Below are 18,118 nucleotides of genomic sequence, written 5' to 3' on the forward strand. Positions count from 1 at the left end.
ATGCATTTCATCTTTATTGCAGTGACAGTGTTACTCACAGGTGATAAAGTATTAACAGCTCTGGTTTAGTCCGTATCTTAACTCTTGCTGACGCTGCTTAAATATAGACTTTATATATATATAGACTGCTTTCAGACTTTATGTCTGAAAGCAGAACTTCAAGCTCTCTTGTAAACTACTTCTTTTTACTCTTTAATCAACACTTCCTGACATGGGGCAGGAAGTAAGGCCTGATATGGCATTTCTGGGAAGCCTTATCGCAACGGAATAAACAAGTATTGTGTGTTTCTGTCTGGGGTCGCCCAACCTGATTCTCCATAACTGGGGTGGTTTGCCATCTCCCAGTCCCCCAGAGGTATGACAGCTAAAGGGGGAAAAATACTGGAAATACAAGACCAGTAAAGGGAGACGTCAAAATAATGGACAAATAGGGGCGAATTTGTATTTGAGGTTAGTGCATTTTTTGTACAGCTTTCTTCCCGGTACATCCATTATTCTCACGCTGAGTTTCCTTCAATAACAGGATAAATGAAGACATTGTTCTTCATTTATGATTTTTTTCACACTAATAAATGACCTTTGACTCCACAGGGTCCTAATAAGGTCTCTGTTATTATTACTAACGTCATTTGATTAAAACAGGAAACATATGCCTCCGAATAATCCCTCCTTTTTGCGAATGTCCCAAACTGAAATTAAATTAAATTTACAACTGAAAATACATAAATACTGTATGATTGCAAATCGCCTTTACTGAATACTGGATTCCTTCCATCTCCTTTACTTCCATTGAAGTATCATCTGAATCTGGATACATGTGCCACCCAAATGTCATACATGTCGGATAATCGCAATGTCAGGGCTTCACTTTAGGGTGCGCTATAGACGCATTATGCCAAGCCCATGCTAAAGATTAATTTTCAACAAATTTTCTGACCGGTGGGGCAAGTGCGCAAATTTTTGGGACTTTTCAAGCACACATAGTCAGTGAAAAGTGCGCGGGAGAATGATAAAAATCCTAGCAAATACAAGAGGGCCTTCGCCAGCCTCATGCTGGATGGCGCTCAGGCCCTAATAATAACTAGAATATGAATTGTCGCTGTGTGCAAATTTTGGGGAATTTTCGTACGTTTAGGCAGTGAAAACTAAAATATCCCAATAGAAGTTTAAAAGTGCAAGCAGCTTTGATTGGGGCCCTCGCACATGTGCACGTTTAACATGCAACGCAGAGGAATGTCCCATATCATGGAGCAACATCATGTTCCTTTGATCAGGAGAAACTTCCTGTTTCATGGCGAAGGCCTGAAAATCACCACGTCTACTCCACGTCGTCACGGCAAGGGGCTCTGACGAAAACTCAAGCTTTATCGTTTGATCCCATAGGTCTCGAGATGACACATCAAATTGAAGTTGCTGGTTTGAAGTCTGCAAAATTTGCACACTTCCTGTTGATCGGAGCACGCCCAGTCTTTTTTGTAAGTCTTGATGTGATACATGTGCCTACCAAATTTTGTTTATCTACATCAAATGTAAAGCAAGGGGGAATGTGGTAAGAGGCTTTATTGAGTTATTTTGACACGCCCCTGTCTGAGACCCTTAAAATATAAGATGTTATGCTTTTTCTGTCACATTCATAGAGCCACCAAAAGGCATTTAGGGTCAAGTGTCTTGCCCAAGGACACATCGGCATGCGGACTAGGGGAAGCTAGGATCGAACTGTAGACCATTGGCTTAGTGGACCAACTCTCCTTCCTGAGCCACAGCCGCCCCAAATCTCCACTCATTAGGGTGATTTTGGGAATGGGTAAAATAGGTTTGTTGCATGGACAAGTGGTTTAAACTAACACACCTTAGTCCAATAAAGATTGAATAACTCCTTTAATCCCAGCAATGGCTTTGGAGATAAGGAATACTGTTTTATTGCAGGTAGTTTAGCCTTCAGCTTGAGAGTAACCTTGTGAGTTCGAGCAGACTTAATGATCCCCATGTGATCTTTATGCTTTACCCACAAGGTGGCCAGGGCAAAAAGATCTGATGGAGGCCCATACTGCACTGGGAGATGCTGCTACAAAACAAATGTACTCTGACGCAGCGATACTGACTTTTGTAAGCAAAACATGTAAAGGTCATCACCCAAGCTTGTTATCAGCTTTGAGTGACTCTCCTAGACTAACAACCATAGCAACCATTTCTCCTAAATGTCTTGGCTTATATCCAGGTGCTACAACAACAGTGATGTGTCGATATGAATGAGGAGAGTGCAAAAGTATGAACACACACCTTTTCTCCCCAATAGTGGTATCAAATTTTGAAGGAGGTGTATGTTAGGAGACGAACAGACCTCTACCCAGCTCGCTACGTTCACCTGGTAACATTAAGTCCAGTGCATGCAGTGTGTGCAGTTTTACTTGGACGTATGCCTCACTTATGTGTAGTCAAACTGTCTATCTAGGGATGTAGTTGGCTATTCACTCTTTCCAGCCGAACTCCCCGACGTCTTCCACCAGCAGGCCCGTGATCCACTCTGTGGCGCCATCAAGGGGGGGCCCGAATGAAATCACTGGCCCCCCCTGGCGAGTTGCAGTGGCATATGCATAATATGCTACATGCAGGTAAAATGCTTCATGATATTTTACATTAGGTACTATTCATTTAAATCAATGTAATTTCTTTTTTAATAGTTAAATAATATAATTAGTTCTACGTTTTATGGGTTTGAAGGAGCAGGACCCAAATGAAGGTAAGGTGGGTAAGGGAAAAAGAGGTATTCAATAACTAAGGTTAACTAAGACCAACACTCGAATCCAACACTCTAAAAAAAAAACTACAATGGCATAGTATAATTCCATAGATTCAGTTATGTCTTTTGGTTTTGGTGTGCTTCCCTGAGATTTTCAGTTGCCCCCATCTGGACACCCCTGTGAAAAATGTTAGGGGGCACCACTGGATCCACGATGCGGTCTGTTGGGCGTCCCCATCAGCCACTCCAGGCTCCGAGTTTGGCCAGCTGAGATGCACTCGTTTCAGTTCAGTTCAGAAGTGGTAGGGATTGTCCCCATGAATAGTTAGAAGTAGTCGAAAAAAAACAAAAAGATCTGTGCTCTTGGTTTCTGTCCAAGGTTTTGTTGTTCTCTGAGAATTGGTTGGGTCGCCACTCATTAGCTGCCGTGACGCTCTTCCGGCGCTCTGGTGAGTATGTCTGATGAGTGTTGCCAGGTAGATGCGTAGAATATTGTGAGCCTGAAGGAATAGCTCAGGGCTTTTGCCCTTTTCTATCCACAATTGGTCTTTGTAGGAGGAGAGGTAAAGAGATGCGAAGGGCTGTTGAGGTTAGATTAGGCTTATGGACCCAGAAACAACCAAACCAACAAAGTGCTTTGTTTTTAACAGTGATTATATATATGATTTACAGTATGATGTGTGGTTTACAGCATTCCATTTTTGGTTTGGTTGCTTGGTTATGAGGGGTTTGGGGCTTTCTCCAACTCTAGGATGAATGATAGAGGGGGTGCCAGCTGTTAGTTTTGCTTGTTTTATTGTTTTTTGTAGAGCAGGGTTGTTTGATGGTGTTGTCCTCAGGTATTTTAGTGATAATGTTTGGTGTCTTTGTCTTATAGTGTGGATGCCTGCTATGGTGCGGATGTAGTGATGATGACTGAGGTAGAATGGGAGTCTGGGAGCCAGTTCCAGTGCTTTATTCTGGATGGTTTGCAGGCGTTGTGGGTGGTTGTCAGATATGTTGATCCAGTTTTCAAGTATTCAAACAGAGGTCGGATGAATGATAGATAGACCTCGATGACTGTAGAGGGTGATGCGCCATGTTTTCCATGGAGGGCTTTGAGATGTTGAGTCTGTTGTTTGCCTTTAGTTCCAGGCTGCTGATGTGTTTTTCCCAGGTCATGTTGCTTTGAAATGTTGCTTCTTTGCTCATATTGATGTTCTAGTTGTATGGTGTTCATTTTTGGCTACCATATTGTGTTTTAGGCAGGGTTGAGTTTGATTCTCCACATGTTTGACCAGTTTTCTATTTCGATTATGCATGTACATAGTTTTTTCCTGCGAGATGTGGGCGTTTGGATCTTGACCAGTAGCAAAGGTTGTCTGCAAACTGAGACTTTGGCAGTGGTGGCTGGGGGGTAGTAGATGTCGAAGATGTACAGAATAAAGAGAAGAGAGCTCAAGAATGCACCTTGGGAAACTCCTGCTTTGGGTGTGAAAGGTAATGAAATGGCAGAGGCAACTTTAACTTTGATCTGGCGGTTGTTAAGGAAAGGTAGAGATGATGGTCTGGTTTGGGGAGTTTGAGATTGTTTTCCAATGGACTGTATTTGAGTCCATTGTGCCATACCTTGTCAAATGCTTTTTCTATGTCAAAGAATATTGCCAGAGTGATTTCTTTTCTATTGAAGTTTCTGTGGATGTCTTCTGATAGTCTGAGTATGTTGTCTGTGGTGGCTCTCCCTTTCCCGAAACAGGCGTGGTGAATTCCTAGGAGGCCCATTGACTCTATGTGGCTGCTTAGACGTTAGCTGAGGTCTCTTTCAAACTGTTTTACTATGTGGCTGAGGAAGCTTATGGGGCGGTAGCTTGTGGCGGTGTGTGGACCTTTTCCTGGTTTGTGAATCATGGTGACGAGTGCAACCTATCATGGTGAGGGGAAATTACCAGATGTGAGGCAGATGGAGAAGAGCTGTCCAAGGTGCTGGAGGTAAGTGACCAGTGCTTGTTTTATCAGGATGGTGTCAACGTTGTCTTCTCCTGGTGCCTTGTGTTTCATTTTTTTCAGGTGCAGTTGTATTTCATGGCAGGTGACTGGGTTTGTGAGGGTGTGGTCTTCTACAGTGCGATTTGCTGGGTTTTTCTCTTTTCTGTCCTGTTTTTTTCCATTTCTCTGTCAACAATTGCTTTCCATGTGTTATTATAGTTTGGGTCGTTAGGACATGAGTGGATGTTTTCAGGTAGTTTCTGAAGAGTATGGCTCTTTATTGTCATTAATGTTTTTTGCTTGAGACTTGGTGGTGTGTGGGTGTTTTATGGATCTCCATTTAGGCTCTTTATTTTTTGCCAGAAGGTTCAGGGGTTTGAGTCCTGATCTAGTTTTTGGTAGAATGTGTTCCAGGTCTTCTGTTGGTGGAGGGTGATTTGTCTTTTAATGATGCTTTGGATTCTGTTTATCTCTAATTTATTTTTTTTTGGATGTTGCTTGTATCTGAAAGGAGAATGTGGTGAGAACAGGTAAGTGATCGCTGCTGAGATGGTTTGTGGTGGAGAACTTATGTAGTTTTGCATCCAGATTGGGAGAGCATAGAATCAGATCCAGAATGTCCATGTTGCCTGTTTGAGGTGATATATATGTAGGTTTGTTTGTGTTGATTATCAGATTTGTGCTGTTAAAGAGCTGCTTCAGTTCTATGCCACTCTGGTTTTTTTCTTTGTAGTAAAAGTCTAAGAGTTTAGCATTAAAATCTCCTATTGTTTGAGAATGACTTTGGATAGAGCTTCTGAGGGTTTTGTTCCAGGGGGGCAGTAGACGCTGGTGACTATGATGGATTGATATGGGTGAATCTTAATTTTGGTTGCAACATATTAGTGTCCCTCCAGTTCCTCCGACCAAAGTTGTTTTCAGCGTATTCAATGTTTTTGCTATTTCTCCATGACCTGTGTGCTGTTCTTCCTTATGATGTTGTAGTTTGGGATTTGAATTTGTGATCTGTTTGATAGTAGTGTTTTATTTATGGAGGCCAGACAGACGTCCTTTTCACTAAGGAGTTGAGTTAGTAACTTTACTTCCCCTAATTCCTCTTATGTTTATGTATAAGAAGCTGGTGAAGGTCATGGTGTAGGTGAGAAAAGAGGGAAGTGTAGTAGTGGGAATGTGTTCACAGCTTGATTTGTGTGTATACCTGATGCTTTTGAGTATTTCCTCTATTTTGTTGTTGTCCATGGTAAGTTTTTCTAAGGTCATCACATATTTGAGTGAGGTGGGTGCCATTGTTAGGGTGCAGACTGGGGAATTTGGTGGTGTTTGGTTTTTAGGTTGAGAGTCTTGTGGGTGGTGTCCTGTTGGTTGATGGGATCATGTGTGAGATATAAACTGAACATGTCTCCGAGATAGCAGTGTTCACCTGCTCAGTTGGCACATTTAGCTTTTTGTTTTTCCTTTGTGCAGATTTTGTGGTGGTGATTTTCTCCACATCTCAGGCTTGGGACTGGGTTGGTGCAGTTGGTGGATATACTGGATTGCTGACTGGATCTGCTCATAGTTCTTTATATTTTGGATATGTTGATGCCTTGTTTTTCCAGCTCTTCTTAGACCTGTGTCTCTGAAATGTTTGTATGGATACTATTAGCGCAACTTCCTGACAACGTTTTTGATCCCTTTTTGGTGCTTTGGAATGCGCCGTGGTCGACGCGCTTAAACATGACTCCGAATCACTCCACTGTTTTCCTTTTGTTTTCACTTTTATTCTTCTTTATCACTCAAGTTCCAATTTGATAAGTTTTTTTACTTTTCAACAAAAATAATGAACTGTCCTTACCAGATGGTGCACAAAAGTTGACAGCACAGCAAAAATAAAAGATATAACAAAAAACAACTTCAACTAACCATCACGTAAATGTTCTGAGCGGTACTTGAAGCATCGGTTAAAAAAACGTATGGCTACAAACCAAAGGCCCTTAGCTGAATGACAGCTAGGCTTTTATACACCAGCTAATGCAATTACTGCCTTAATCAGCTGATTGTCAAAAGGCTGTGACGATATGCCAAACATCAAGATCAATTAACACAAATTGTCAGTTTATAATGAGTCTAGTTTACTCTAAATAACACTGCATTTATGCACAATTTATCAAAATATAAGTTAATATCGAAATCATAATTTTGGCTCCAACAGATACCTTTGATGACCAATAACTTGGTTTCGTATGGTGGCATAGAAACCTGGGTTGCGTGCTAGTCTGCAGGTGAACTGTGCTCTGTTAAATGCTCCTTCAGGCCATGGGGAGTGTAGGAAGTGCAGGGAGGGAATGTCTTTCGGAAAGATGAGAACTGGTCCACATTTCTCATGTGGCCCAGTTTTTGCAAATGGGGATGTAGATAATAAATAAGGTCTAGGGGCTCTGTTAGTACCATAAGTGTCAAGACGGCCAATAAACAGACAAATATTAATAATAATAATTGTTATTAATAATTATTATTTAATCATGGCACAGGCTTCCTAAGAATATTAATATAAGGAACCAGTGGCTTATGCCTAGGAAGAGGGAGATATGCTGCCGCAGTCACAGCTAGGGACTGGATGCTGGAAACTGCTGCCAGCAGCTTTATCCAGCATCCAGTCGCTAAGCAGTTAGTTTTGTCAGCAGTCTTCCGCCGCGGCCTGTGACACCAGTTACCGATAAATTTTGCATCGGTTAGATACAGATCGGTTTTTTTTGCGTAAGTGCTGCGCGCAGCTCTTCTCTCTCTCTCTCTCCCTTGTACTACGCTGACAAACACCACTACGCACAGACTCAATTCACTGCCCCATTCATGACAGGAGTTATATCACTCATGCCAACACCTGAGGTGGTTGGTTGTCTCCTGTTGTCAACAACATGTAACCTGTGGTTCTCCTGGCTTGCGTCACGCAGAAAACAGTAGATCGATCAGAAGACAGACTCATGAATATTAATCAGAGAAGCCAAAATCACCTTGTTCCTTTGCAGAGCTCCTAAAAGAAGAGCTATAAAACCATATTGAGATGTTTTTTGTTAATAAAAAAACCCATATGTCTTCTTAAGGATATCAAAACTTCAAATAAAACACCAGAAAGATGTTAAATATGGGCCCTTTAAAGATCTAGTGTGAATGATTTAATGGTATCTAGTGGTGGCAGTTTTCATTGCTACCACATGAATACCCCTAACTTCACCCTCCCCTTCAAACTTTTAAGAGATCATACAGTGGCTTTCGGGGAAGATAAATACATTAAAAGTTATCTCTATAGCCAGTTTGTCCATTCTGGGTCAACATGTTGGTGCAACATGGCAGACATGAAAACAGACACGAAAGCTGACATGCTCCAAATTGAGATATAAAGGGATAATTTTAAGTTAATAAAAAAAAAAATCTTAGTTTCAGGCGATTATACAGCCATGGACACATATTTTAATCCATTTCTGCTGACAAAGAAGTAAAATATTGAAGAATATAAGAAAAGTGAAACATGAACGAGGGGCTCAATTTTAGGAAACTTGTAGGTGGCGCTGTCAAGGCATTTTGCCACGCCTATGCACCAGATTAATTTCACAAACGGATCCCACGCCTTTCCAGCAAATCTGCAAAGTTTGAGGACTTTTGATGCATGCGAAGTCATTGAAAAATGCTATCAGGCGCAACAGAGAATAATAATAAGAAACAGAGAAAATATAAGAGGGCCTTCACCAGCCTCTTGCTAGTTGGCGCTCAGGCCCTAATTAAAGATGAAGCAGATATTTGAGCTGAGAGGGAGTTAGGTTTCACCTGAAGCCTAAAATGAGGTCAGACAGTGTTATACTAACATGGAACACTGTATGTTGCTGCCTCCTCTCTTCATCTAGGAAGTACTACAAGCGTCTAAAGCAGTCCTTCACCCAGTTCTGGGCAGTGATGCTGGTGACAAGAGACACCATCAGGAGACGCCATTGGAGGAAGGTAAATAGTAGAGAGAGAGATATGCCCCAGCTGAGTCCTTGCCAGAGTTTCTTGGCAAAATGATGTTTGCTGAGTTTATTGTGCTGTCAACCTTTGCTCCAAGTGACTCACATGCAATACCAGCAGCTTAACACAACAGCATATTATTTGTGATAGGAAAAATACTTTATGTCTGTAGCCTCACAGCGATAAGAACTGGACTGTCATGTTTTATGCCAAAGACTACATTTGTCTCCTTTTTTGTGTCAGATATTGGTTCCTTCACCTCATAATGGAATTAATTTTGTGGTATTTATTTATTTTTCTATACATACAGTATGTATGAACTATGAACATAACATTTCTCCCTCCCGATATTTATTTCCTTTAACTAGCTTTCTTATCTTGCATTACTCATGTCATTTGGACACACACACACACGCCCTGCATACACCTCAGCCATACTCTGGACTTGGACTTCAACCTCTCACGGTGAAATATGAAGCAACACTGAATCTCTTCTTCCACATTCTGTAACCTATTCCTTAGACTTCTAGTTCCACAGCTGCAACAGGTAGGCTGTTTTTTTCCATTGCCAAAATAGTACATACCTAGGGGATCATAACAGACGAAACTGTAATTTAAACAGCATATAGAGACACTTCTCTTAGGTACTGCTTGTGTTTCATCTAGTTTTCTTATCCTGTCTATAGTGACAATTTTCTTCTTTTCGTTTCTTCCTTTGCTTCAGGTGTGTCGCTGTCAGTCTATTTGCTTGTCGCTGTCAGTCTATTTGCTTTTACTGTTTTATGAGGCTTGGACAGTGAACAGTGAGAATCTGAAATTTCTACATATCTATGTACACATTCATTAGCTTTACCATAACAAAGACAAAGATTGTATTAACTCAAGAATGAAGGATCTAGGGCTGAAAGTCTGTTGTAACTTCTAATTGTAGTGTAGTATATATAGTTGTATAATGTCTTCCATAGCTCTGGAGGAGCAATAAACAAAAGGAGAGAATAACACTGATTATATAATCAGGTTGTTCCTGGGCTTTTTGTTGTTTTTGTTTTTTTCATCAGATAGCCTACAACTTGGTATGTGGAGTTTGAAAGATATACAATTTTCCTAAGCGGAGACGATCGAATATATAATACCACAGAGTTTCATTACAGGAAATGCAGTCCAGGGTATGAGGTTTTAGGGACTAAAAGTCAGAATATCTGACAATCTAAGTGGGTTTTCTCTGGGTGCTGTGGTTTACCCCCGCAGTCTGAAAACGGTGAGGTTAGGTTGAAATGGAAATTCATAAGATATGAATCTTAATCTTGAGTGTTAATTTTCTCAGAATATTATCCCGATGATTAGTGCTAAATTACATATCTCTTTGAATGAAATATCTTCGAGATTGAAGACAAGATCCTTGTAAAGTAAGTTGTACTTAAGTGGGGTTGCAGTGATCCAGGAACTTAGAGGGTGTGTGCTGGCCTGCTATGATTTATGACGCACTTGTTGGTTTGGAAGGGTGAGTAATTATTAATACTATTAGGTGGTAAGGCTCGATTGGGCTGTCTGTGGATTTTTGTGTTGTTAAATTAATGTTTAAATCTGCACTTGAATGTGTGCACAGCTAAGTTAAATCTGTAATGCACACAACCTTGATACCTGTATCCATTAAAATCAAGAGAATAATCACAATACCATGGAATGAAGATACAAATATAAAAACTAGAAAGGACGGGGGGGGGGGGGGGGGGGGGGGGGGTAATTATGGAGTGAATAACAGGATGTGTATCTAAAAATAGGTCTGACTGAACATACTGCAGTGAGAGGTTACACAGTGGTTTTGCAACCGACTTGCTGCAGGATACTAAATTAATATGAGTTCTAGATCATGAGCTGAAATCATGCTTAACACAGAATGACAAGCAGCATGGTTGACTTGCTAAATATGTCTTTAATTTCAGGAATTTCACAAGAGGAACAAAAAAACTGTGACAAAGACTGTCTTTCCAGGAATGGTAAGACAACAAACTGAGTGATCTAATACATTCTAATACTTCTCATCCACAGTCGCCAAGTGCTTGCTCATTGTGGTATTTGTTGGTTGTTGGTTTTCCCTGTAGTATTGACCTTACTATGTAAAGTGCCTTGAAACAATGTGTGTTGTGATTTGGTGCTATACAAAAAAAATTTAATTGAATTAAATTGAATAGTGATCCAGCAGTAACATTTCAAGACAGGAAAATTTTAGGCTCAGAAGGACTGAGCTAGTTAATCCACTGATAACTATACTGTAAAATTGATTTTATGTTGTTCTATCTTTAGGATGTGGGGAAGTTGGAGATCCCTGCTGAGCTGTCAGCCAGACTCCTCAGTGCTGCAGGTCTGATTCATAAGCAGCTCAACTAGAGGACTGATTGTAGACTATAGTCTGTACATCTGCAAACTCTATATTTCAACCATAGTATCTTTTTTGATTTTAGTTCCGTCCTCTTCCAACAGGATGGCAGCATTCGCAAGGGGTGGTAGAGGTTGCACCTCCACATGTGAAGGCAGAACACAAGCTTGCCCTCCCTCTTGATATAGACAGTTACCCATTCTCTGACTATGCTAAATCCATATTGAAGGTGTGTAAGCCACACACACACACACACACACACACACACACACACACACATGTTGAAAATGCAGTTTTGGTTCTCTAAAATGTCAATTCTGCTTCACCCCTCCCTACAAAAGGTTTTGATAATCCAGCATCATATACAAATATTTGTTGAACAGAAATGCAATTTTCAGGAAACTGTTTGCTTCCTGTTCTGTGAAGTAAACCTAAAGTAGTAAATTTCTTTGCAAACAGAGTGGCACTGATGAGGTGTTTGGTGAAGGAGTACCGCTGCTTGGCATGAGTCAGAATGGTATCACATACCTACTTATGAAATACATTATATATAACATTAATGAGCACTTTAATTTGTGTAAAACAAGGGCATCTTACTGCTTAATATCAGGAATGTGAAATAACCACATCTAAACAATAATTAATGAAATAAGGAGACACTTAATTAAGTGTCTTGTAAACATAACAATGTTACAGCTTACCTGCCAGCTCAATCACCCCACAGAATCTCACACAGTCAATTATCTTCGACAAAATGTGCCTGTTCTTATCCACCTCTTCGTTGTGTTTCCTCACCCCAATCCTATGGCCTTCAACCGGTTGCGTAGCGATGTTTACTCTGCCTAGCATGGCTAGCTTCACGGCATTCTCCATATGTGCCTTCTTACACTAATTTGTTTTAATCCTTTCAGGGTGATGTGTCAGATCCCTTACTCCTGTTACCGTCCGTGCTTTATCTGTCTCGCCCCGGCCCGCCATTTTAAAAAGTAGACATGGGAAGCACATTAAAGCATTTGCATGACTGCATCCAGCTAGCCGAGCCTTTCTCTCATACCAAGTGCGTGTGAAGCCTTGGGTGTAGGTTTTACCTTTTTTGCTTGCCTTTTGTGCAATATTTATACCCGGTTGGTCAGGGCCAAGCTCTTTCACTTTTAATTATTCTGCCAACGTTCTCCTCTCAAAAGGAAGATGTTGAAAAGATCTGACTGTATTGACGTCTGTCATTTTCAAGTGCGTTCTTAATCTCTGACTCTGCTAGGGGCACACAGAACATGCCCAGATATGGGTCTATGTCACTGGCATGGGGGCATGTATTCAGCTCCCCAGAGGCACAAAATTTTATGATGCGGATTGGCTCAATTTAGGTTGCTGTGCGCAATCTAAAGACAGAAACGGGACTGCGATCGGCTGCGCTGCTTCACTCCATGGGCGCTTTTGCCAGCTCCCCAGAACAGGAAAAGCACAAGACCTGAGGGTCTGGGTCAGGGTGAATAGGAAGTTTACCCAAAACATAGTGATTTATATTTCATATATTACACATGATTGTGCATTTAAACAAACACATACCTAAAATAATTAGTTATAATTTTTAGAATGTTTATATATACTGTAGGGCCATTAACATTTGCAAAATGCCCCCTGACAAATAATGTTAAAGGCCCCATATTATGCAAGTTACATTGGTTTTCAGGTGTGTGCACTACATGTCTTTGCCATTCCATGTCAAAACACCTCAAGGATCAAGCCCCACAGCACCCTCCTCTTTCTGTATAAACAGCCCTGTGAGACTATGGTCGATTCCAGCGCTTTCCTGCTCACTCCTCGCCCCCCTCCCTTCGTGTTTCGCAAAGCTCCGCCTCGCTCCTCCCCGGCCGGCCGAGCTCGCGGCCGGCCGCGAGTCTAGCTACGCCGGTCGCGAGCCGCGAGCTCCGCCAGCCAGCCGCGAGCTCCGCCGGCCACGAGACGCGAGCTCCCCCGGCCGGCCGCGAGTCTAGCTCCAACGGCCGCGAGTCTAGCTCCGCCGGCCGGCCGCGAGTCTAGCTTGGCCATGCCTGCGGTTGTCGTTCGCTTGCGGGGAGAAAATGATGGCGTAGATGTGATCTGTTTTTCCGCACTTCAAGGGGGGTGGTGCTGCTCAGGTTGGGGCCGTGGTGGCCCAGTAGCAGGAGTCAACTAACGTCACTTGACGCCGGGCTGTGAATGGCTCATTTACAGACCGTCTGCACGGCCAACCCAAACCACGAATCAACGACTCATTGTTTTCTTTTCATTCTCCATGGGCTGGCAGACACCCCAGATGACCAAATATACATGGAGGCAGGCTGAAAAGGTGCCAGGAGCATAATATGGGCCCTTTAAATTTATAATGGCCCACACAGGACCACACTATCTGCTGCAAATCAGCTGACAGTTTATTAAATAAACTACTGGCCAAAAGATTACTTGCAGGATGAGATAGTAATTTTCTTTTTTTCATGGGTAGATGGAATAAGGAATAGTTGACTCAACATGGATAATCGTGTAGTTGTCTCACCCTATACCCTATGGGCATGTACTGATTAGAAATTAAGTGACAATGTGCAAATATTACTGGCCATTCTGGGTGAACTAAAAATGCAAGAGACATCTTACAAATCACTGTTTGATACAACGTGTTTATCCTTTATCCTATCCTTTATGCTGGAAGGGGCCACTTTAATAGAAAACAGGGCACACATTAGGAGTATACCCACCTCTCCAGGGACCACTACATCAAGGAGTGCAGTTTGAAAACATCACTGGTCGACAACTTAAGAGATATGCCAGTGGGCCACGTTTCAACTCCTTAGTTTTGGCCTAGTGGTTAGCGTTTCGTTCTCCCATACTCGAGATCGTGGGTCCGTGGCCCGGTCAGAGCAGTAAAATCACAACAACAACAAAGAGCTAGACAAGCCTTTTCCAAAAATCAGTTACTGCCCTTTTAATTTTGAAAAGTATCCTAGGAAAGGATGAAAGGACAGCATTATAGGTGGGAGAAAGATGCTTTTGCAGACATCCTCCTCTGTTGAGGGATGGTTTCTCTATTTTGACATAGATGACTTTCCTCACTCCTTTTTCAGACCATCTATCTTCCCTGTCCAAAATATGTACATCTGTATCTGCACTGAACAAAATTATAAACGCAACACTTTCGTTTTTGCCCCCATTTTTCATGAGCTGAACTCAAGATCTAAGACTTTTTCTATGTACACAAAAGGCTTATTTCTCTCAAATATTGTTCACAAATCTGTCTAAATCTGTGTTAGTGAGCACTTAGACAGCATGATTATTGCACAGGTGTGCCTTAGGCTGGCCACAATAAAAGGCCGCTCTAAAATGTGAAGTTTTATCACACAGCATAATGTGTTTGAGGGAGCGTGCAATTGGCATGCTGACGGCAGGAATGTCCACCAGAGCTGTTGCCCGTGACTTGAATGTTCATTTCTCTACCATAAGCCGTCTCCAAAGGCGTTTCAGAGAATTTGGCAGTACATCCTACCGGCCTCACAACTGCAGACCACGTGTAACCACACCAGCCCAGGACCTCCATATCCACCATCTTCACCTCCAAGATCGTCTGAAACCAGCCACCCGGACAGCTGCTGCAACAATCGGTTTGCATAACCAAAGAATTTCTGCACAAACTGTCAGAAACCGTCTCAGGATGCTCATCTGCATGGTCGTCGTCCTCATCGGGGTCTCGACCTGACTGCAGTTCGTCGTCGTAACCGACTTGAGTGGGCAAATGCTCACATTCGATGGCGTCTGGCACCTCACTGCGTGAGGCAAATGGTGGTCACACCAGATACTGACTGGTTTTCGGACCCCCCCCGGACCCAACCAATACAGTAAAACTGCACATTTTAGAGTGGCCTTTTATTGTGGCCAGCCTAAGGCACACCTGTGCAATAATCATGCTGTCTAATCAGCATCTTGATATGCCACACCTGTGAGGTGGATGGATTATCTCGGCAAAGGAGAAGTGCTCACTAACACAGATTTAGACAGATTTGTGAACAATATTTGAGAGAAATAAGCCTTTTGTGGATATAGAAAAAGTCTTAGATCTTTGAGTTCAGCTCATGAAAAATGGGGGCAAAAACAAAAGTGTTGCGTTTATAATTTAGTTCAGTGTACAAAGGAGTGTCCTTATCCTTGTAGGATCCTAGTGTAGGAGGACAGCTAAGTCTTGTCCTGAAGTGTTGACTCTTGAGCCGTGCATTTGTGTAATGATTGTTTTGTTTCTCAAATATACATGCTGTCTTTGCTGTCTGTGGAGATTGTCTTTCATCTACAGGTCTGCACATTGTGTGCTCCATTGGACTCCATATACCAGGTTGCTATTTTGGGTGTAGGGTATATGATTAGATTATATTACATTCATTTTGCTGACGCTTTTGTCCAAAGCCACTTACAATCATCAAGCAGGTAGCATTAAGGGCCTTGCCTAAGGGCCCACACTGGGATGACCCGAAATTGAAGGCTATACACGCAATATGAAGTCCAATGCATTGAAGAATGTGCCAACCTGTAGATGAATGAGAATCTCCACAGTCAGCAAATACAGAGAAACTTTGGTGCGATTGTATTCAACTGATGAATTAGGGCGGCTGTGGCTCAGGATGTAGAGTCGGTCATCCACTAACCCGATGGTTGTCAGTTCGATCCCAGCTTCCCCTTGTCCGCATGCCGTTGTGTCCTTGGGCAAGACACTTAACCATAAATTGCCTCTGACTGCTCTTTCAACAGTGTATGAATGTGACAAAAAGCGCAATAAATAGCAGTGCTGTGTAAATGGGTGACTTGTCCTGTAAAGGTGGTTAATAAGAGTAGAAAAGGGTTATACAAATATAGTCCAAAATTCACCCTCTCAGCTCTGTTTCATTTTTCACCAGCAATTGAAAGCAAAGTGACTTATGTTCATTGGACACAAAGCTGATACTAACCAGAAATTGCTATTCTGTGGAAGGTTTCATGGTTAACTTACTAGTATACAACTTTACAAAGTTTTGATCATTTGTAACAAAACATTTCTGCTTGATTGATTCTTAAATATCGGACTCAACCTGAGAGTAAAATGTTTTTGCTTGATGTCTTATTTTTTGCAATAGGCCTACTTCTCATACAAACCTGAGTGGATGAAAAAATATCGATTTTATTTTATGCTTTCATGTTGTTTCTCTGTTAGGATACATGGTGCCAGCCTCAGGGATACCCCCTTCAAATGCCCCTCACCTCTCTGGAGCCAGGAGATGCAAAAACTGCTCTGGAAATTTACAAACTGGTATATAGGAGTTATGATATTGTATTAGGTTACATTAAGTTGGAGTTTGTCTCATACAACTTATGTATGATTTTCCTTCCTTTTCTCCTCAGATCTTACGGTTTACAGGTGAGTCAGGCCTTAGTGGATGGCAGGAGCAGATGTTGGGTAACTACATCGTGGAGAAGGGCCAGAGCCAGCCAGCTTTGAGGGATGAGATCCTGGCTCAGCTAGCTTACCACACATGGGGCGTGCAGAAAGAGCGGGACAGCCTGAGGGGCTGGCTGCTGCTGGCTTGCTGCCTCAGTGCATTTGTCCCCTCACCAACACTGGACAAACCCCTGCTCAAGTAGGTGCTACACTTTGGCTAGCCCTCTCTTGCCAACAGGTGTATTGTACACTTAGGTGCAAGGAACATATTGTTTTAGAAGATATAGTTATCATGCTGTAATGGAAATGCATTTTGAGGGCCTGAGGATGCTCGAAAACTCACCAAAATTGGCACAGTCAGGACTAGTGATAATAGCAAAGATCTGTGGTGATTGGGCTTGGCCATGGCCAATAGGTTCCCTAGTGCCCACAAACAGGGCATCATGTTGGGATCAAGGTGCTTGGAAATTCATGAAATTTAGGGGAATTATCACTGTCAGCATGAAGGAAAAAAGGCATTAGGTATTTTGCACGCATGTTTGAAATATATATATGTATATATATATATACATATATATATTAGTGCTGTCAACATTAACATGTTAATCTTTGCATTAATTGTGAACTATTTAACGCGTTAAAGAAATTTAACTCCTTTGACGCATTTTGTTTACTTCCTGACTTCCGGCTGACAACGTGTGCCGCATAACCGTTAACCATTGGATGGATACGGGGAAAAATGCGATACACACGCGAAACAGGCATTAATAATATTTGGTTCTGCATTAAATCCAGCTGGAGGTTACACTCATCATCTGTTGCAGTGAAAACGCTCAAAATGGCAGAAAAAAGCCCAGCAAATAGTCAATGATTTTTTCAGAAACAATGAAAAGGCAGAGCATATGAGTGAAGAGTGTTGTTGTGGTTTCCAGGTTGACACACTCATCGCCTGTCACATCAGAGCTCACACAGTAGATGGTTCCCTGAGGCGTGCAGATATTTAGCTGATAGATATCTGGACACGTCGGCAAGGCCTCTGTGAGTCACTGGCCTTGATGGTTTTATTGGGAATCTGTAGTATAGTATTTGAATTTAAATACTTCCTTTGTGTTGATTCTACATTTAATCCATCCTTTAACATTTAAATATCCATTATTTCAAACTTCAGTCTTAAGAAAAATGATTAATTGCGATTAATCACAGCCAATTGTGCGATTAATTAGTACATTCTTTTTTAATCGATTGACAGCACTAATATATATATAACGCTTCTCTCAGAGATAATAATTTGTGATGTTTCTTTTGATAGGTGGTATATGAGTTTGTGACCAGTTACGGGGCAATTTAGACACAGATGAATGTGTGTTAATTTGGATGTTGGCTGGATTAAATGACAGGATCAAAATAATTGCAATAATGAATTAGTCTTCATTCATTTTACTATAGTGTTGTTCAGGGTGCGATGTTCAGGGTGTGTGATTTGGTACATATGAAAGACAAGACATACATTTTTATTTGTATAGCGCCAAATCACTACATCTTGTCTCAAGGCACTTTAGATAGTAAGGTCGAGACCACACAATATTACAGAGAAAACCCAACAGTTCCCACAATGAGCAAGCACTTG

General features: G+C 41.7%; 1 protein-coding gene across 1 annotated transcript in view; it reads left to right on the plus strand.

Annotated features, from left to right (window-relative positions):
* The window catches only part of myo15b (myosin XVB), a 105,791-nt gene that overhangs the window by 40,557 nt on the left and 47,116 nt on the right, over nt 1-18,118 (plus strand). Inside the window, exons 24-30 of the mRNA XM_047327801.1 lie at nt 8,584-8,677; nt 9,201-9,230; nt 10,627-10,680; nt 10,988-11,045; nt 11,165-11,289; nt 16,267-16,362; nt 16,455-16,690. Of these exons, the coding sequence (XP_047183757.1) occupies nt 8,584-8,677; nt 9,201-9,230; nt 10,627-10,680; nt 10,988-11,045; nt 11,165-11,289; nt 16,267-16,362; nt 16,455-16,690 (693 nt within the window). The remainder of the gene's footprint in view (nt 1-8,583; nt 8,678-9,200; nt 9,231-10,626; nt 10,681-10,987; nt 11,046-11,164; nt 11,290-16,266; nt 16,363-16,454; nt 16,691-18,118) is intronic.

The sequence above is a fragment of the Scophthalmus maximus genome, chromosome 16 (genome assembly GCF_022379125.1).
Source record: "Scophthalmus maximus strain ysfricsl-2021 chromosome 16, ASM2237912v1, whole genome shotgun sequence".
Classification (NCBI taxonomy): domain Eukaryota; kingdom Metazoa; phylum Chordata; class Actinopteri; order Pleuronectiformes; family Scophthalmidae; genus Scophthalmus; species Scophthalmus maximus.